This window comes from Symphalangus syndactylus, chromosome 21, assembly GCF_028878055.3.
Source record: "Symphalangus syndactylus isolate Jambi chromosome 21, NHGRI_mSymSyn1-v2.1_pri, whole genome shotgun sequence".
NCBI lineage: Eukaryota > Metazoa > Chordata > Mammalia > Primates > Hylobatidae > Symphalangus > Symphalangus syndactylus.
The window spans coordinates 44,515,919-44,537,866 of record NC_072443.2 but is presented as its reverse complement, the minus strand read 5'-3'; the positions used below and the strand labels follow the sequence as shown (position 1 = coordinate 44,537,866).

The window sequence follows — 21,948 nt, the reverse complement described above, 5'->3', positions numbered from 1 at the left end:
AGCAACTTCCAGAAGGGTACTAATTAGGAGTGATAAGAGTGAATATCTATGTCTTACTTCCAATCTTAGGGGGAAAGCATTCATGTCAGCTTTAGGTTTTTTTTGTTGACATCATTTATCAGGTTGAGAACATTTCTTTCTATCCCTAATTTGCTGATAGTTTTATTAACATCATGAACAGATACTGAATTCTGTCAAAAGCCTTTTCTGCATCAATTGATATGGACATGTGGCTGCTTCTTTAGGCTGTCAGTATGGTGGATTACATTCACTGATTTTCAATATTGGTGGATTACATTCACTGATTTTCAAATATTGAACCAGCCTTCCATTCCTTGGTCATGATGTATTATTCATTTTATGTGTTGCTGAATTTGATTTGCTAATATTTTCTTGAGGATTTTTATCCATGTTCATGACAGGCATTGGTGTGTAGTTTTCTGTTCTCATAATGTCTTTGACTGGTTTTGGTGTGAGGATAATGTTGGCCTCATAGAATTAATTGGAAGTATTCCTTCCTCTTCTACTTTTTGGAAGAAATTGAGTATATTTGGTGTTATTTCTTCTTTGAAGGTTTGGTAGAATTTACCAAGAGACCATCTGGGCCTGGAGGTTTCTTATTTGAAAGGCTTTTAACCACAAAGTCAACTTCTTTAGTAATTAGGATTGTTCAAGTTATTTATTTCATCTTGGATGAGTTTTTGTAGTTTGTGATTTTCGAGGAATTCATCTATTTCATTAAATTTTTGAATTTATATCAATAGAGTTGTTTATAGTATCTGTTTATTGTCCTTTTGATATTTGCACAGTTTGTAGTGAGATGACCTTTTTCGTTCTGATTTTTGTATTTTATATTTTCTCTTTTTTCTTGTCAGACTTGTAGAGGTTTATCAATTGTATTGATTTTTTTTCTAAAGAAGCAACTTTTGGTTTCATTGATTTTTCTCTATTGTTTTTCCATATACAGTTTAATTGATTTCTGCTCTTATTTCTTTCCTTCTGCTTGCTTTTGGTTTATTTTGTTCTTTCTTTATAGCTTCTTAGATTACTGACTGGATACCTTGCATTTTTGCTAATACAAGCATTTTAATGCTATAAATTTCCCTCTAAACACTGCTTTAGCTGCATCCTGCAAATGTTTAAATGTATTACTTTTATTTTCATTTAGTTCAAAATATGTTCTAATACTCCTCGAGATTTTCCCATAGGCTGTTTAGAAATGTGTTGTTTAGTTTCCATGTATTTAGAGGCTTTCCAGTTATTCTTTGCTATTGACTTCTAGCTTAATTTTATTATGATCTAAGAGCGTACTTTATATGATTTCACTTATTTTATATTTGTGCAACACCCAGTATGTGACCTGGGTGTTGTTATCTCTGTTGTTTCAGTTTTCAGTGTCTTTGGCACACTAAGTAGGATCAAATCCATGTATGCACAGCTTTGACAATGAGCTCAAGCATTCATGAACTACTTCATGGGCTTGCTTTCTCACACTTCACCCTCTCTACAGTCTCTGCCATACTTTGTGATTTGCTGAGGCTCCCTTTTTCGGTCCCCAGGCCAAATTTTCTCATGCACTTGCACAACTGCACCTATGTCCAGGGCCAAGTGGTAGAAGGACAAAGAATAAAAGCAATAGGAGTTTGCCCCACTGTCTTGAGATACAGTTCTATCAATCAGAAAAATTTCCCTTCCGGGCCTGGTGCAGTGGCTCACACCTGTAATCTCAGCACTTTGGGAGGCCAAGGCGGGCAGATCACGAGGTCAGGAGATCGAGACCATCCTGGCTAACATGGTGAAACCCTGTCTCTACTAAAAATACAAAAAATTAGCCAGGTGTGGTAGCAGGCGCCTGTAGTCCCAGCTACTTGGGAAGCTGAGGCAGGAGAATGGCATGAACCTGGGAGGCGGAGCTTGCAGTGAGCCGAGATTGCGCCACTGCACCCCAGCCTGGGCGACAGATCGAGACTCTGTCTCAAAAAAAAAAAGAAAAGGAAAGAAAAATTTCCCTTCCTCTGTATTTGTAAGCAGGGATTCCCAACCCCTGGTCCATGGCCTGTTAGGAACCAGGCCACACAGTGGGAGGTGAGTGGCAGGTGAGTGAGCATTACCATCTGAGCTCCACCTCCTGTCAGATCAGCAGAGGCATTAGATTCTCATAGGAGCGTGAATCCTATTGTGAACTGTGCATGTGAGGGATCTAGGTTGCAGGCTTCTTATGAAAATCTAACTAATGCCTGATGATCTGAGGTGGAACAGCTTCTCCTGAAACCATCCCCCAAACACCTGTCCATGGAAAAATTGTCTGCCATGAAACCAGTCTCTGGTACCAAAAAGGTTGGGGACCGTTGTTTTTGAGCATTCTGCTTGTGTTATAGCCTTTGCCACAACCATCATGAAATTGCTCAGAGGCTGGCTTACGACAGAAGGAAAAATACTGTATTTCTACACTATCTCCAAGTATTTGGGAGTCCCCTTTCTTGTTTAATGAGCCAGAACCATAGGCCTTCTTCTGGAGTATTCTGTTCACACTTTTGGATTTTAAGCTGAGTTGCATTCAGACAAGGGGATATGGAAGGGAACTGCTAATTCAATGGTTCTTCTCATTGCAGTCTTCCTCAATATGCTCACTATTAATTTTTCAGAGTCCTCAAATAGCCACTTCATGCATCCTGTCCAGGTTTTATAGTTGCATTCACTGGGAAAGACAGGATACAGTTTGCTTATTCTGTCTTAACCTAGAACAGAACCCCATTTTCTATCTTTTGATTGAAGCAAGTCTTTCAAAGACTTTGTTTTCTGTGTGGAAGTCTAATTGTTTTGTGAAACCTAAATGTAGTATAAGTTTGAGCATATATATATGTAGATTCCAGCAAGACCTAATAAAGAATAAGCACAACTAATTTAAAACCTGTATTTCAAAGCCTCGTTGATATTTGTTTCCTATCTCAATTCCTTTCATCACTGATGTCTTCATTAACCTAGCTTGTTCTCTATTTTCTACTAAAATTTCTACTTAAGAAACTTATCCTTAAATTTAGGATTAGGAGACAGCATATTCATATCAGAAAGAAATCTGCATTTGTGTAAGGGAATTCAGTAAAAATTCTACATCCATTTGCATTTTGACACTACAGTTTCATTTTGATCCTATAGATAAACCTGCAAATGTATAAAACAACTTTAATACATTGGTGTGCTTTGTTGGTGCATTATTATATAGCATCAAAAGGTTTGGAAACAACCCTAGTGTCCGAGCAATGAAAGATTCATTGAATAAATAATGGCATATCCACATACTAGAGTAGTATTCAATGTTTAAAAAATAATCAGGAAGATCTCTACGAATTAAAATAGAAAGATCTACAGAGGGTACATTATTAGGTTTAACAAATCAAAATGCAGAGAATATATATTGTATACCTCCTATGTATAAGAAAGGAAAGAAATAAGAATATGTATTTATATTGGGATAAAGAATCAGTGAAAAGATAAATAAGAAACTAATAAAAATGGTAACCTATAGGGGACCAGGGGAAATGGGTGGATGGGTACAGTGGTAGGAGCAAGACTGCTTAGCATGTATCTTTTATATCAGTTTGAGTTTTTAGCCATATTTAAACAATTTAGGTAAATTTTATATTATGTGGTTTTTACCACAATACCATTTTTTTAACTTTTTATTATAGAAAATTTTAAACATATGTAAATACAAAGAATGGAAAATGAACTCCCATATACCTGTTGCCTAGTTTCAACAATTATCAACATATAGCCAGTCTTGTTTCATCCATATCTCTACCCACTTTCTATCTTCTCCCACTCTCAACTGGATTATTTTGAACCAAATGTTAAAACATCATATCATTCCATCCATATATACTTTAAAACATAAGGGCTTTTTTTTTAACATGATACCATATAATTATCACAGCTAAAACTTTAATAATAATTCTTTAATAACCAAATATTATTTTAATTTCCCCAATTGTCTCATAAATGTTATAGTTGATTTTTTCGAAACAGTATCTAAATAAGGTCCACTGGTTGTATTTGGTTTCTTAAGTGTCTTTTAATCTTAGGTTCTTCCTTCTTGGTTGTTTTTTTTTCCAACCTCCTAGCAGTTTATTTGTAGAAGAAGATGGCTGTTTGTCTTGTACAGTTTCCTATATTCTGGATTTACTGATTGTCTCCCTGTATCGTCTTTTAAACTTGCTTCTCTGAATTCTAAATCTTCTCTAAAGTGATAATTAAATATAGTGGTCTGAAAGATCCAAGTTTTTTTGTCTTTATTTTTCCACCCATTATTATGCATATAATATGATACCTGGCTGTGTGTCTCTTTGTGATGTTAAGGAACTATCAGCCTTATCCATCCATGATAAAGTTCTGCAGAAGTTTACCAAAGAAGATTTCAAGATTAAATTTTAAATTGGATGCTGCCAGATTTTATGAAAAAGATAAAAGGAAAGCTAAAAAGAGAAATAAGAGAGCAAACTATATATGTATGCTTTATATGTGTCAATGTGCAAGGAATTGTGCAAGACTGAGAGATGTATGTACATCAAAGATGATATTTGATAGAAGATATGCAAAAATTTGTATGTGAGACAGAAGGAAACAGTCCTAAAGGAAAGACCCTCTCAAAACTTTATTCCCTAACAAAGTGAATTGCAACTTTGAACCATGTCTCTTTAATTAGGGTTGCTGTTGGTATGAATAATCAAAAGTCTTGATCATGCTATTATTGGCTTTGATGCAATAAATAGAATGGTAATATTTTTGTGAGATGAGAGGTTATATAGTTAAAACACTTGTGTTCCGAGGCTGAACAGTTTGCTGAGGCTCTGTAAGATTATTGTGAAGGGCATAAATATTTAGTAACTTTGCCCCCTACCCCAATTTAGAATTTCTGTAAGAGAAAGAAAAGTAGTGTTAAAGGAAGAAAAAAAGCTATGCTCAACTGGGTTGTAGTGATTGGATTATGCAATACTGATTTGCTGTCATAAATTGTGCACAACCAGATTTTGTTGACTGTTGTAAATTGAGCTTATAACGTGTCAGAAATCCAGATCTGTTTTATTTCTAATATGTGAGTAGAATTTAAATTAATTCAACAGCAATGGCCTCTGTGTTCTTTTCAGTAATGAGAAGTATCATTTACATCACCACTCTGTTCTTTGGATAAATAAATTTTTTAAAAAATAAGGATTGTAATAGCCAGTGATCCAAGGCCACTAACCCTAAGTGGTTCTTATTGCCCGTCCTCTATCTCCCATGGCTCTCATTTCAGGAAACAACTACTTGGTACTAAGTTCTTTCCTTTTACTATTCATTTTGCATTTCAGCTGTTTGCTGCCATTTCCATGTGTTTAACCGACCTTTCCCAGGCTATAGTATCACCTATATTTGATTTATTCTAGGCTTCAGCTTCCCTATTTCTATTTTCTTATTCTTCTTATTTCTTTACTATTCAGACAGAAATGTGTATTGTAGACATAGAGTTAATGCATACCCCAAAAGGTACCCAAGAAGCTTGCCATTTTCTCTTCTATCACAAGGCTTGAGTGCCATGCTAGGCTTTTGGGTTTTCACTACAATAAGGCTTAAATCCACTCTCCGCTTCTACTCTGAAACATTCCTGAGCTGTTATGTAAGCCTTAGAAGACAGAGCTACATTGGTAGTCAAGTCCACTGACTATAATATACTTGATGGGCACTTAGTTGTTCAATTATTCAATATTATTCAATATTCAATAAAAACATGGGACCAAATTTTGAGAAGTTAGATGAATAGCTGGAATCTGATGATGAGGAGGATGGATTGATAAAAGAACAAGTAGATGGAAGAAGTTGGAAGGAAAGTAGATTTATAGGTGAAGGCAGCAAAAATCAGTTAATTTTCAGTAAAATAGTTTAAGTTAGTTGCATTTAAATATTACACATCTACATCAGAAAGGTACATTCTATTCACCTGTTCATTATTATTTATCACAGGGATTATGATCGAGAACAGTTTGCTGATAACCAAATACCGCTGTTGGTAATAGGGACTAAACTGGACCAGATTCATGAAACAAAGCGCCATGAAGTTTTAACTAGGACTGCTTTCCTGGCTGAGGATTTCAATCCAGAAGAAATTAATTTGGTGTGTATTTTCACTAATGCATGCTTGTATTATTATCAGGTAAAGACAAAACTAAAGACATATTCAAATAATATATTCTAGTGAAAGAAGCTTTATACTTGAAGTCAGGCTATTTGGATTCTAGTCTAAATGTAGTCAAGATTGGAATCAACATATCTAGACTGAGAGATGTGCACAGTCACTTCAGCCTTTTATGTTGATCTGTTGGAATGTTCCAACTTTAGTCTATGAATAATTTAAATCATGGGCTTCTTTTTTTGAGACAGAGTCTCGCTCTGTCACCCAGACTGGAGTGCAGTGGCATGATCTCAGCTCACTGCAGCTTCTACCTCCTGGGTTCAAGCGATTCTCATGCCTAGGCCACCCGAGTAGCTGGGATTACAGGCATGTACCACCATGTCCAGCTAATATTTTAAATATTTTTAGTAGAGATGGGGTTTTGCCATGTTGCCCAGGCTAGTCTTGAACTCCTGACTGCAAGGGATTTGCCCGCCTTGGCCTCCCAAAATGCTGGGATTACAGGCATGAGCCGCTGCACCTGGCCCATGGGCTTTTTCTTGAGAAAGTTTTTTAAAATCACACCAAAATTAAAATAAATTGATTAAAGTGGCACTATAAGTGTATTATTCTTGCTTTTAAAAAGCCTCTTAGCTCCAACTCTTTGCTATTGTGAATAGTGCCGCAATAAACATACGTGTGCATGTGTCTTCAACGATAGACTGGATTAAGAAAATGTGGCACATATACACCATGGAATACTATGCAGCCATAAAAAATGATGAGTTCGTGTCCTTTGTAGGACATGGATGAAACTGGAAAACATCATTCTCAGTAAACTATCGCAAGGACAAAAAACCAAACACCGCATGTTCTCACTCATAGGTGGGAATTGAACAATGAGAACTCATGGACACAGGAAGGGGAACATCACGCTCCGGGGACTGTTGTGGGGTGGTGGGGGGGAGGGACAGCATTAGGAGATACACCTAATGCTAAATGACGAGTTAATGGGTGCAGGAAATCAACATGGCACATGGATACATATGTAACAAACCTGCACATTGTGCACATGTACCCTAAAACCCTAAAGTATAATAAAAAAAAAAAAAAAAAAGCCTCTTAGCTTCTTAAACTACAAATTTTACCTTAAAGGGCAACCTAACAGATACGTGAAAAAATTACAAACCTTAAACTAGGAGTGCTTCATAAGGACTAATTTATGTACACTTACGCACATATAGAGGATTGAGTCCCTTGATGAGATAACTAGCTCAATGAGAACTGAGCGCTTAAAAAAGCTAAGAAATGGTTGTCATGTAAGCCTGTTAGGATCCCAGAAAAAGATCCTGGCCAGCAACTTTAGTCATGGTCATGTTGTTGTTCACAAATAGGATTTCTGCAACTGTGCACTGGCATTCCAGAAATGCAGTGGTGGTGGTGTGATAGTACTAGTGATCAACATTTACTGAGCACTTACGGGTTGAAAACTGTTTTAGTTATTTACATACATTATCTCACATGCATCATCTTCACAATCAACTCTGTAAGACAGGTACTATTACTATCCTCTTTTTAAAGATAAGAAGGAGAGAGGTAACAAGACCAAGGAAGATTACCCAGGTCAATTAGGGTATTCAGATTCAGAGCCTGTGCTCTACAGTTAAGCCTCTTTTCCACTTAATTAATCCTTCAACTCACCTTGAGAATTTGGCGGCTGAAAAAACTCTTAGAAATCATCTAGACCAACAGTTACCCAAATCTGATTGTGTATTTATATTACCAATAGTACTTATGGAAAATGTTGAATAACTATCCCACAGGTGGAGCTTTTTATTCATCAAGCCTGGCAGAAGGACCAGGAATCTGTAGTTTTAACAAATAACTCAGGTGATTCTGATGCCTTTATTCTATGAATCAATGTTTGTGAACACTGCTTAGTTCAGCCCCACCTCTACCCCTAGCTTCTGCCTGCTATTCCATTGTTCTTTACATTCTGCTTTGCAGTGGAGAGCCCCTCATTTTTCTCAGCTGCCACAATGGAATATTTGATGTGCATACCCCAGGTAGTCAGCACTGAACCATGATATTCCAAAGGATTCTTGCTATATAGATATATAATATTCTTGTTGAAGAAGTGCTGAGATTACTTTGAATATTATTTCCAAAGAGAAATTTACATTGAAAACAATTTGTTTCAGCGCTTACTTTTAATATATTTTAGAATGTATCTGTTTCTGTTGCCTGTGGGTTTCTGTGATAATCGTGTGTGTGTGTGTGTGTGTGTGTGTGTGTGTGTGTGTGTGTGTGTTATTCCTACTTGCCTTACAAAGCCAAGGCCATCTTTTAACTGTGAGTCAGATGTAAAGGTAGTGAGACTTTAGCACACACAGTCTCCAAAAAGTTCAAATATAACATGTTTTTGGCCTTTATCAGTGTACAGCTTCAAGAACACAGCACAAATAACAATAGGAGAGGGTCAGAGAATGCAGGGAAGAAAAAATGAGGAGGAAAATTGAATACGAGAGTTTCAAAAAGAAATAGCAATCAAAAATTCAGCAATTAAATATAAAGCCTCAAATAAAAACTAATGTAACAATATTTGTGCTAACATCAGTGACTGTATAAATTTCCTTAAAACTGTAGAAAAGTAAGAATTAACAAATGTATACGTCGAAGGTGGACTCAAAGTTAATAAATAACTGCCTGAATAAATGTAAATTGTTTAAATTATAAATAGGTGAACCATTACTTATTTTCTAAAATCCTGTTAGGCTTATTGTACCCTGTAAAAAATTTTATCTGTTATGTACTTACTTTGAAGTGATCACATTGAAGTGTCTTCCCTAGTTAATAGTCCTTTCTCAAGCTCAGACAAGCTATTTGGAGCTATTAATTTTCAGGCTTTTCCCTCAGCCATGATAAATGGTAGATGGCTCTTTCAGCTCTAAATTTCTCATCCCAAAAATCATAGTGTTTCTCTAGCTGGTCAACCTGAAATTATAGAACCATGGAATTAAGGTTTTGGGGGTGTTTTTTTGTTTGCTTGTTGTTTGCTTTAGTTTTTATATTTAATACTTCAGCTCTATTTAGAATTGTCTCAAACTTTTGACATTCTGATGACTAGCTAATCAATATCTATTTTATAAAACATTTCTACCACAGGTCTAAGGTTTGTCTCTTATATGCCCCAATTGCTGTAGAAATGTGTTCAAACACTATTTCAAATACCATCGTTTGTGCAATGATGTTTCAGTCTACATAATCCATATATGAAATTATCTTTATTATGGTAAGTGCTTGTTGTGCCTGAAAATTTTTCTTAGATTGAAGAGAGGAGGAGTAATATTTTACTACCCACTATGTCCAGGTATGGATTATTTAATTTTTCACAAAAATCCCATGAAATAAAATATTGTTATCCCCATTCCACAAATCAGTAAGCCCAAATTTAAAGGTTTAGTAACCTAACCGTGTTACACAGAGTAGAAATGTTGGGATGGATATTCTGATTTAGAGCTTGCTGGCTTTGAAGACCCCTGATTTCTAGTACTCTATGATCTTTGACAACTTTGTTGTAGCCTCTCTTTTTTGTGGTTTTAGAGAATGTATTATCATTTCTGGCCAAAATTTAAAACGTGAGCCTTGAAATGCTGCATATGAATAAAATAGGAGGCTTCATTAGAAAGGAATCATGTGGGCCTGGAGATTGCAAAAACAGAATAAATGTAGCAATGGTAATTTCAGTAATTTATAGGGGCACAGAGGGTCTATAGCTAAAAGACAAAATTTCATACTTGCAAAGGAGCTTACATGATAGCCCTTATAGTTTGGTCTTAGATACATTTCAGGTAAAAATCAAAGTACTCTATCTCTCAAGGTCACAAGTCAATGGTAACAAGCAAGAAAAAAAAGAAAATAAAAACAGCTACACTGGAATTCCAGCGGAGAGTAGGCCTTTTAAGGTTTTAAAGTTATTGTAATGATTAATGTTCCAGATCGTTTTGTCCCTTCTGGGCCCATTTTTTTTCCTATAAAAAAATTCCATCAAAGAGTAGTAATATATCTTTATTATCAAACAATAGTAGTAGATGTTTATTACCAAAAAATATATCTTTGTGGCCTACCAAAAGATGTAGTACCTTGCATCTAAAGAGAAATCCTTGGCAATTGTTCTGTTTGTTCTTTGCACCTCTAAATCCTTATTTTCATGCTTTCTCTGATTCATATGAACCGCATAGTACTAAATTAGTTGAGCACTGGTGATTAACTAGTACTAAAAGTGAAATGCTTACTGTTTTTCATGGCTCACTCTCTCTGGTTTTCAGGGTAAATGTAGGTAGGTCACTCCATTAGTACCTTGGTTTTGTTATTAGTAAAATATCAGTAATCTTGTCTTCCTCTGTGAATTATTTGATGATGAATACATTGATTTGATATACTCTAAAATTGTTTAAATGACAAAGATTAAGTGACCTTATTTTCCTTTAGTACTTTCCTCCTTTGTGCACCATAATTTGAAAATTATTTGAATATTTTATGAGAGTATTATGCCTAATAGTATTATGCCTATAGAAATATGCAACAGGATAAGTTATGAATAGCAACAAGCTTGGGTTTCCTAACTTTCAATTGTGGATCTTACGTTTTATCTTCTAGGACTGCACAAATCCACGGTACTTAGCTGCAGGTTCTTCCAATGCTGTCAAGCTCAGTAGGTTTTTTGATAAGGTAATGGTTTCAATTAAGTTATTTTTAAACTTAATTTATATATTATGAGAGTTTAAAATTTTTTTGTAGAATCCTATGACCCTTTATTTTTTGGTCCAAAACTTCACAGCCTGAATAATACTTGTTTTGATCTCTCTTATCTGTTGGTATAATTGCCCAAGGCCTGCTGACGTATTTATTCCATCACCAGTGTTCTCTAAGTAAAGGGCAAAAGCTACTGGATTTAAGTGGGGGTTTTAAAAAGATCTAATTCCTCTCCTTAAAAGAATTTCTATTTACCCATTTTCTAGCTCTTTTTTTCATTTATTCACCCTCCCACCCCCATAAAGGCACTGACCTGAGGAGATTCTGCTTAAAGCCCTGAGTTCATTTTGCTCTCCTAGCTGTTAATATTCTCCACATAAATGTTACTGTTACCTTTTAAGGTAAAGTCTTCTTGATTTCCTAGTGTTTCCCTCTCAGAAATATTTGCATTCCAATTATTGACTCTCTGCTAACATCGTTTTATTGTCCTCAACTGGAAGGAAAATGTAGAATGACCCAGCATAGTGGTAAATTAGAGCACTGTTTGTCTTTCATTCACAAGGCCATACAACTTTATTGAACATAGTATTGACCAAGTTTAAGTTGTTTCCCCAATGCTGACATTGCGTAGTAAGGTAAAATAGGATGTCTTTCTGCATGTATTATTGAAAAAGGTTAATTCCTGTGTTATATTTCTTTTTAAGTGACGTCTCCTAAGAAAATCATCTTCCCCATAGCTCTTCTTTATCAATCATTTTTTTCTTTTAACTATTTAGGGATTTAATATTTGGCCCTTTTGTTCAGCATTGGATAAGCCCCACCTTTAGATAATTTGGGATTTAATATTTGGCCTTTTTGTCAGCATTAGATAAGCTCCAACACCCTCCTCAATTAATAGGCCACTAGGAAAATTTTGCTTCACTGCAAAACTTCTTAACTGATATGTGGCAAATAGGGTACAGATGTGCCTAGATGCTGATTTCCCTCAGTTCTCAGAGCAGCCAGGGTCCTCAGGGTGGGGGATTGGGTGATTAGCAGCCTCTTCCATTTTCTCTAGTGTGCTATACAAATATTAGCATTTTCTGTGTGTGACATGACATGAAAAATGTTGTGCAGCACTGAAAGGAGCCAGATTTTCTCTCCACATTGTTTTCAAACTTAAAATGTAAGAATTTCCATTGGGTTTAGATCCATGGCCCCATCAATACAAAATTCTGTCCCCTGTGAGCAACATCTTATAGATCTGCCCTGGCCTGGAAAGATCCCACAGTATGTTGTTTAAATTTAAAATTTTGTTAGTTCTAAAATTAAAAAATAAGATATACTAAATTACATCCTAGAGAAACTGGGTTATTGACTGGTATAATCTGAGTTGTCAGGCAAGGCTTTATTTTTTTAAAAATCAGGAGTACACATTGCAAGTCAGGGGTAAAGAATTATGACCAAAACCAAACTTCTCTTTTATTGCCTGAATCACAACAAAATGTATGTGGGTTAGGAGGTTGGCCAGACCACCAGACTGAGGTGGTTGCCTGAAACCAAAGGAGCTGACAACCAAATTTCACCCAGTTTTCTGGTGAAAGAACCATCAGTTCTTCCAGAATTTAGCATAAAGATTTCTTCTCCGGCCGGGCGTGGTGCCTACGCCCGTAATCCCAATACTTTGGGAGGCCGAGGCGGGCGGATCACGAGGTCAGGAGATCAAGACCATCATGGCTAGCACGGTGAAACCCCATCTCTAGTAAAAATACAAAAAATTAGCCGGGCATGGTGGCGGGCGCCTGTAGTCCCAGCTATTCAGGAGGCTGAGGCAGGAGAATGGCATGAACCCAGGAGGTGGAGCTTGCAGTGAGCCGAGATCGCACCACTGCACTCCAGCCTAGGCTACAGAGCGAGACTCCATCTCAAACAAACAAACAAAAAAAGATTTCTTCTCCAAAAGGAAGTCTAACTCCTTCTCCAGCCTCTTTCAGCTAGTAGTAGTTCCTCACACTCCAGTATAATCAGATTTTCCTGTCCTGCCATAGAGAGGAAAGGGAATCAGTCTCCTTCTTGGTTTTTGTGGGATTGTTTTAAGATGTACACTAATGATAAACCAACTTTTCTACCTCTGGGGTAAGTGAATGCAACTTTGCCCTGGTGTCTTGTGGCTAAAAATAATCCAGCTATAGTCTCCAAGACAGCAAGAATCTAGATGAATGGCCGTCGCACCAGAGAGAGCAAGCTGGTCTTGGTCTTGGAAGAACATGCTCTGTTCTCATTCAGAGGAACTCTTAGCTTTATTATTTCAGATTTGAATGTCTTAGAGTTCATCTCCAGCTGATCTGTATTATTATCTTATCACAGCAGGTCTATGTAAAGAAAATACAGATACTCCTCAACTTGCAATAGGGTTATATCTCAGTAAACCCCTTGTAAATTGGAAACATTGTTAGTCAAAAATACATTTATTACACCTAACATACCAAGCATCGCAGCTTAGCCTAGCCTTCCTTAAACATGCTCAGAACACTTATGTTAGCCTACAGTTGGGCAGAATCATCTAACACAAGCCTATTTTATTAAAAAGTTGTGAATGGCTCATGTAATTTACTGAATACTATACTGAAAGTGAAAAAAAGTGCCCGTTGTATGGGCACTCAAAGTACAGTTTCTACTGAATGCATGTTGCTTTCACACCACCATAAAGTCAAAAAATCATAGTCAAGCCATCCTAAATCAGAGACCATTTGTAATACTTCCTCTGTAACCATTGCAGTTTCTCAAGTGTCAGAACAGAATTTATTATTCTTGAAAATGATTTTCATCATCTGAAAACATGGTGCTCTTTAGTGTTTACAGCAGTTTGGGGAACAAATAAAAACATGGTGCTCTTAAACTTATTACATTTGGACATATATTTTGAAGGTTTCTTTTCAATAATGGCGATGGATTTGTGCAGATACATCTGCTGCTTGAACTTGTTTTTTCTACTTATCAAATGCAGATAATTCTGCAACTACTGAAGTAAGGGTGCAGTTAGTTAAAAAAAAAAGTAGACAATACAACAGTCATCAGACTGCTTTTGATGTTGTGTCATCTGTCTATATTGAGGACGTATAGAATTTGTCACCACTTACTATAGGGATATGGTGGTTTGCTATGTTAAACAGTCCCCTCTTAAAAAATAGACAAGGCTATTGTAGCAGGCAAGTGCTTTTTTTATCTTATGGATTCTGTTTAGTACCTTGTGGGACTGACTGCTAGGAAACTTAGAGTCAGATTTGCTGCCATACTCTAAGAATTGCATGGGATCTTATATCATTCTATCATCATTTAGTTTTTGTTATCATTTATTTTTTGATCTATCATTAATGTGTTTTGGAATGAGGCAGGCTTTTATGGAAATACTCTCACAATTCTGATCTCATTAACACCAGATTTTTAGCTCACTGTACTGAGTGGAAAAGATTCTTAGTTTGGATATATTCCTTTTAGTACCATTAGTGGTCGTTCAGTTAGCCACTTTTTGCAGGTATGTGTGCTAAGCCTTTAAAATCTTTGTTTTTCACAGGTCATAGAGAAGAGATACTTTTTAAGAGAAGGTAATCAGGTTGGTATCTATCTTTTCTTGATAAAATAGATTCTTAAATTTTGATAGGTGATTTCCAAATTTAAGTTCAGAAGTAGTTTTAAAAAGTTGGGGAAAGCCCTTTGTAGGCACAAGCAACTGATTTCCTTCTCTCCTTTTAAATACAAAAGGAGAAAATCAGAACAAAGGGAAAATAAGGATCTAGGAAACAAATATAATCTAGGAAACAAATATAATCTAGGAATAAGATTACATTATGAAATAGAAGAAGAAAATAATTTGCTTGGGACTCCAAGAGTATACGTTCAGGGTCTGTCACAATACAAATAATTTCTATAAAAGTCTAGTAGGTATTATGAGATTTACCTTCACTCTTTCTGATTTAGATGACACTATCACCAATTTGTTGGGAAATGTTTTCCATTTTGGTAAAATTTATTTTTATTATTTAATCTGTGATTTTCTGAGTAAAACCTCAGAAAGCTGTTTTTTTAAGAAACAGCAGGCTGACATACAGAAATGGAAGAGAAAAATTACTATTAGTATTTGAACTTTTATTGCTTGAGACTTAATGCAATTATCTTTCTTGCCTACAGATTCCAGGCTTTCCTGATCGGAAAAGATTTGGGGCAGGAACATTAAAGACCCTTCATTATGACTGAGTTATGCTCATGCTTTGGAAGAGTGAGCAAGCAGTGGCAGTTTTTCACAGCTCTCCTCTTGCTGTGTTCAATTATTACCATCACAGCCTTTTAACAAAATCATCTCAAAATGCTACCCTTCAGCCTACCCTTTAATGGAAAAATGAAAAGAAGTGACAATACGGGAGGTCCAAACTTTGTCCCTGTTCTCTGTGTTCTTTACCTTTCTGTCCCTGTGTATAGATTATGTAAAAGCCTTGTGGAAATATGAGATGTTGTCAAAATGATGCAGTAAATGAGCAATGACAGTGTACTTCAGAGAAAATTTACTCTTGCCTAGAACTGGAGGGTTTTTATGGGTCTGTAATTTTCCCACACTCATTGCTGAAAGCTTAATTAAGTACTTCAAAAATGTATCTCCATTGTTTTACCTTCTCGAGGGGAAAAGTCTTGTTAACCAGCCATGAGTCGTCTACCCCAAACAATCTCTGTCATTTCAAAGATGCAAAATGGTGTTATTTAATTGTCTCCACCCTCGTCACACACAGGAATGCCTAATAATAGCAACCCTTGTCTCCCTCTTCTCTCCTTTGCAAATGGCTCAGTGACTGGAAGAGGCGGACTAATAGCCAGAGTTAAATATAAATACAAATTAATAATACATAGAGAACAGCAATACCAGAAAAAAAGAATTCCGGTAAAATGATGTGAAAAATTGACAGCTCCCTCACTCTTAAGGTTGCTGCTGTATGCAGTCTAGGTTTTCTGTTTGGAAATAGGTAGGGTAAAATCTAAGACCTGCGCAAGGGCAGTGAGAGAGATTTACAGCGTCCTCTCCATTTGTTTTTTTTAAGGAAAAGTCAACTTCTGAAATGTCCCTTAGCTATAGTCAGAAAACTAAGAATATTATTCTGTGTCAACGATGTATTTATAGAGAGAAGTAAAAATAAGTTCCACAGCAACACATTTACATGAATTATGAACTAGGATTCTTGGATTTCATAATTACTCCAAAGCTTTTTGGGGATGGTGTGTGTGTGTGTCCATAATTGTGCATCATTACTTTTTTTAACCTATCTTTTTGCTTGCTTAATCTTCTCTGCCCCAGTTCTTCCTTAGTATATGAATTTGATTTCTAAAAACAATTTATTCAACACTTTATCACCCATATTCTCTCTTTGGCTCTGCTGCAGGTCTCTGCACTCCTGATTTTGCTCCATACTTTTCAATAACAATAATAAATATACAGTTTTCATTTCTCATTTAAAAAATAGGTGGAAAACACCAAATTCACTTTCTATTCCATTTTAATTAGGTTTCAGAAGTATCTTGGAAATCAAGGTATGCTGCAAGAGGATATTAAAATAAGAATGTTAGAAAGTCCTTGTAGAAAGGCAGTCTTGGGAATTTGGAAAAGGATTTTTAAAGCAGCTTTCATCAGCTAGACTGTTCTCCAGCCTTTCTTTACTTCCTCTTTGAAAGGACATAGCCCTGGTTTCTTGTTGACACAAAGGAAAGCTATGCAAATCATGATCTGTATGTAGAATTGGTCACAAGTGTGTTGTGGCATAGGCTGTACAGTTGGGAAGTAGAAACCAAATGCTACCCAGAGACCTAACCCAATTAAGCTCTTTGTATTTCTCCTTTAAGAAATAAATCTTCCTTCCCTCTGCTTTCTTCCTCTTTTAATTAAAAAAAAATTCATCCTGATTTTTTTATTTTTTATCTTATTTAAAAAATAAAAATAGGCCAGGTGTGGTGTCTCACACCTTTAATCTCAACACTTTGGGAGGCCAAGGCGGGTGGATCACTTGAGATCAGGAGTTTGAGACCAGCCTGGCCAACATGGGGAAACCCTGTCTCTACTATCTCTACTAAAAATACAAAAATTAGCCAGGCCTGGTGGCACACGCCTGTAATCCCAGCTACTCAGGAGGCTGAGGCAGGAGAATCACTTGAACCCAGGAGGTGGAGGTTGCAGTGAGTCAAGATCGTGTCACTGCACTCCAGCCTAGGTGACAGAGTGAGACTCCATCTAAAAGAAAATAAACAAGTAAATAAATAAATAAATAAATAAATAATAAAAGTAAACCATTGCTGATGACTCCAGGGTCAATCTGGAAAAATTAACAGTATTCCTCAACTCCATTTCTTTCTGCAGCCAAGCTTGATTCCTTGAATTATAGTTTTCTAAGAAAAAATAGTTTTTAATAATCTAAGGTAAATTTGTTGCAATTATTAGCAGCAGCATAATAAGGCTTTTTGCACAAATGAATATTATTAGCTAGAGTTCTTCAAAAAAGAATGAAGCATAGTTTTTGCTAGGACTTCTTGAGAACTATTCATAAAAATGCTTTTAGATAATAAACAAGTATAGATGTCAAAATATTTTTTAAAAAGTATAATTGGCCAGGTGCTGGCTCATGTCTATAATCCCAGCACTCTAGGAGACCGAGGCAGGAGGATCACTTGAGCCCCGGAGTTTGAGGCTGCAGTGATTCATGATTGCACCACTGCCTTCCAGCAGCCTGATGACAGAATGGGACTCCATCTCTTTACATATGTATATGTTACTCTCTTGATGGGACAAGTTGGTAGCAATAAAGATTTTTTTTTTTTCTGTTGTGATTTTGGTGTCTAACCAATTTTCTGACTCATTGTGAAGGTGACCAGATGTGAAGGCATATATATGACTACTCCTCTGTCCCTTGGGTGTATAAGACTTAATTGGAATCCAACTAAAGATTTGGGCTGGTCTCTCCATCTTAACGTTGATGGGATTCAGGACACATAACCCCAAAATATTGCACCCTGATATTTGAGAAAACTGCAGAAGCAAGGTTTCTCATACCTTCCCCTTACCCCTTCTCCCCTGAAGCAGGCCATAAAACCTAAGTGACTGTTCCCTGAAGTAGATCACAAAACCTTCATTCCATAGGTACCCTCTATCCTCACAGATACAGAGACACCAAAAAGAATCTGGACAAATAGGACTTGCTAAGTTCTCCACAGTTTATTACCATTAGATTATGTCCTTTTGTCCTCTGATTATACTTCTGCATAAGACTGTACATAAAAATACACAAGTTTTCCTATTTCTTTTGTGTCTTCATTTCTGAAGATTCCTGTCATGTAAAACTTACAATAAATAAATTTGTGTGCTTTTCTCAATAATCTGTCTTTTGTTATAGGTGCCTCATTTGTGAACCTAGTGATGGGTGAAGAAAGAAAGCTCTTCTCTGCTACAGTGCTCTAAGAAAAGCTATTCCCAAAAGAATTGATCCATATTAGCTTTAGCTCGGGTTCTTAGAATTCCTCAAACTTGAGGCATTCATGATATAATCCAGGTGCCCTGACACTGTTGTTTTTCTGTTCATTCTGACAATGGACTTCATGGAACTGATGTGCGGAGACATCAGACTGAGGTGAAGAGCTCCTAATTGCTCCCGTAGTCAGAGTTTCTGAGTCCTCATTTCAATAGTTTGCAGTAGCACCCACCATAGGTAGGACCTTGTATGGGTTACTAGATGGTGGCTTAATTGAATTTTTTAAAGCACAAGTAACATCCTATTTTAAGAAGTTTAAAGGTCTAACAGGGTGTCTGCATTGGTTTAATATATGTTAAAATTCAAAGGAGGATTCTGTTTTGGGGAAAGGAGGAGAAGGAAATTAGAAATTCACTTCTCCGCAGTCCCAAGACTGAGCTAAATCACTGTGGTGGGAGAGGAAGGGTTCCAGGAAGTCTAACCCTGTGTCTCAAATATTTCACAGTATGTTTGCCTACACAAAATATCTGATGCTAGGGTCAGCTGGGGCTGCTCCATAGCATAGTAAAGGAATTGGACATCCAGTTACAATTAATCTGCACCTCCATTAAGAACTTAAATGGAGGGCTTTCAAACTCTAAAGTGTATAAGAATCACCTGAAGTGCTTGCTTAAAATGCAGATTCCAGGATTTCCTCTCTCTTCCCTTACTCTCCCCTTTCTGTATGTATAGGATAAGGCCAGGATTTTGTATTTTTAACAGACAAGCCAGATTATTCTCATGCAGATAAGTCAGGATCTGGCCTTTAAGAAAGACAAATAAACTCATCAAAAAGTAGGGAATATAGATTGTGAACTCTGTACTTTATGAGTGCCATTGTAGCAGAATTCATCAAAGCTCATCTTTGGCTGCCTCAACCTGATCTCACCTTAATGAACTGAGCCACTCCTCCCCACTCAAAGCTACACATGCCAAATTAAACATGAGATGATTGTCATGTCTTCCGTTGGCAAAACAAGTATTTGTCTTTCATGTATTGCTATCATTTTTATTACTGCCACTGTTTTTCCCCTGGGTTCTGTTTTTAATCCAAATATATTTGTTTCTAACCAGTGCTTTGCCATCTCTAGTACTGTGTTTTCTCAGCTGGCTAATCACTAAGCTTTACCAAGGTCATCAATAACTAATGACAAAGAATGGAACCCCTAAACTCCAACCAAGGTGTAAAACCTCACTCAGTACCATCAAGTATATCAGGTAATCTCTCCATTCCATCTTTTTCTCGGAGACATCTGTCCTGGAGTCCTCTGATGCCTAATTCCATTCTGGAGTGATTACTCTGTAGGCCTGTCATACCCTGCTTCACATTACCTTGTAGCAATTCCTGGATGTAATGTTTTCCACTTTCTTGGTGTGGGTCAATTGTCTTCAAATTGGAATGGGTACAGGCATCCTTTCTAAGAGATACATAAGCACAGATAGTTTTAAGGGAATCATTTTCCAGATCACCCATTGCCCTGTGTAAATCTTTGTTTAAATTGATCTGCTTGTGAAGGCAGCTCAGTGCTAGCTCTTATTTCTCGCCTCTGTTTTCACAATCACCCTTTCCTACTAAAGAAGAGCAGCATCTCATTAGTAGTATAATAGTACTCTGGTATATCACCCCAGAATGTAAATGTCTTCAGGATGCCAACAAAAGTGCAATTCTAAATACTTGTTTTATTTAAAGACTTCACCTATTCCATTCCCCACAATTATTATTTGTTTAATACAGAGTCTCTGAAAGCAAAGCAAAGAGAGCTTTAGTAAGAAATATACAAGTCTGTGGCATGTTCTTTTATGGCAGAGCTTCTGTCTGGTCTGTCAAAATATCAAAAAAATTATCAAAAATAATTATATGGCAAAAGTATATAAAATTAACATTTTTATTTCCCTAGTTCTTTCTGAGTAAAAGAGTTAGACAAAGCATCTCTGATATGGTTTGGCTGTATCCCCACCCAAATCTCATCTTGAATTGTAGTTCCCATAATCCCCACGTGTCGTGGGAGGGGCCCTGTGGAGATAATTGAATCATGGGGACAGTTTCCCCCATTTTGTTCTTTTGATAGTGAGTTAGTTCTCATGAGATCTGATGGTTTTATAAGGGGCTTCCCCTTTCGCTGGGCACTCATTCTTCTCTCTCCTGCCACCTGAAGAAGGACATGTTTGCTTCCCCTTCTGCCGTGATTGTAAGTTTCCTGAGGCCTTCCCAGCCTGATTAAGTTTGCTGAGGCCTTCCCAGCCATGCAGAGCTGTGAGTCAATTAAATCTCTTCCCTTCATTAATTACCCAGTCTCGGGTATTTCTTCATAGCAGCATAAGAAGGGACTAATACAACCTCTGAGTGAAAGCATAATATTTAATTAAAATGAATGATTCCAATTGCTGGGTAATGAAGCCTTTTCCTCAGGTTTCCAATTATTTGCTTTCAATGCAATTAAAGAAGAATCTGATTGATTTGTTGATGGATGGATTATTTTTTAAAAAATTTTTTAAACGTTTATATAAAATAATGTCTTAATCTATCATTAAATAATGATAGATCACTGTGATTTTTGAGATTTATTTCCAAAGAAGTGAGATTATAACAAAATTCCTTCCATTAATATCTACTTATTTATGTGAACAAATTTCTCCTCTTAGTTCTATAAAACCAAAAAATAGAATGAAATGATACTGATACTAATGAAATGATACTAAAATACTGTCTCATTTTAGAAATAAGAATTAGAAACAAGAATTGTATATTCATGGATATATGAATTAAAGAGGGGATATCTACCTCATTAAAAGAAGCACTTCAAGAAAGATTATATATTTTTTTTCCTAAATATATTGTATTTACAGGCCACTGTCTTAGAGAAGAAACTTCCAGTCTCCTGTCTGGAGGGTAAAACACTTGCTGATAACATTCTGGGAATGTAGTGGGAGAATGAGGCTGGAGGTTTTATCACTGCTGATTATACTTAGTTTTGGTCCTACCCACCCCCCCCCAACTCCCTAGTGTCTTGTCTTCTGGAGCTTCTGCAGAGAATAAACCTCCTATCTTGTGCTAGAATCTGGGGGAAGCAGACACCTAAACTCTCATATTCCTGCTGCTTTTCAGGTTCTCTGCCTCGCACATTCCCTATATTGGTTCACTGAATCCAGCCTCCTCTGCCTGTTTTTTTAAATCAACTTTTGGTTTTTGTCTCACAGCTTTGATATTGTGACCCTCCTCTGCTCCTGTATGTTTTCGACTTACCCCTACAGGTGTCTTTGAATGCTGATCGCCCTGTCCAGAAGATTCCTTCCATTTCCCTGCTTCCCTAGAAGCTTTCCCTGACTGGATCCTTCCACTCCAATTTCAGTCACATTGCCCTAAACACAGTTTATTGCATGGACCGCACTTCCATTTTTCTATCTTTGCACACCCTGTTCTCTGTGCTCACTGCTTTTTCTATCCAACTCTTACTCTATGTGACTTGGCTCAGACATTGTCTCCTCTGGGAAGCCCTCCCTGGCTCTGCTCATCTGGGCTACGTGCCCCCT

The 21,948-nt window shown here is 36.7% G+C and overlaps 1 protein-coding gene across 4 annotated transcripts in view; it reads left to right on the top strand.

The window, feature by feature from the left end:
• Nucleotides 1-18,286, top strand: part of RABL3 (RAB, member of RAS oncogene family like 3) — a 54,683-nt gene extending 36,397 nt beyond the window's left edge. Inside the window, exons 5-9 of one of the 4 annotated variants that reach the window (XM_055259252.2) lie at nt 5,998-6,148; nt 10,805-10,876; nt 14,454-14,492; nt 14,858-14,899; nt 15,068-18,286. In XM_055259252.2, the coding sequence (XP_055115227.1) occupies nt 5,998-6,148; nt 10,805-10,876; nt 14,454-14,492; nt 14,858-14,899; nt 15,068-15,133 (370 nt within the window). In that variant the 3' untranslated portion in view covers nt 15,134-18,286. Of the gene's footprint in view, nt 1-5,997; nt 6,149-7,968; nt 8,186-10,804; nt 10,877-14,453; nt 14,493-14,857; nt 14,900-15,067 lie in introns of those variants that run through there. The other 3 variants (XM_055259253.2, XM_055259254.2, XM_063630129.1) reach the window with 3 other exon arrangements.
• Nucleotides 18,287-21,948: the final 3,662 nt, after the last annotated feature.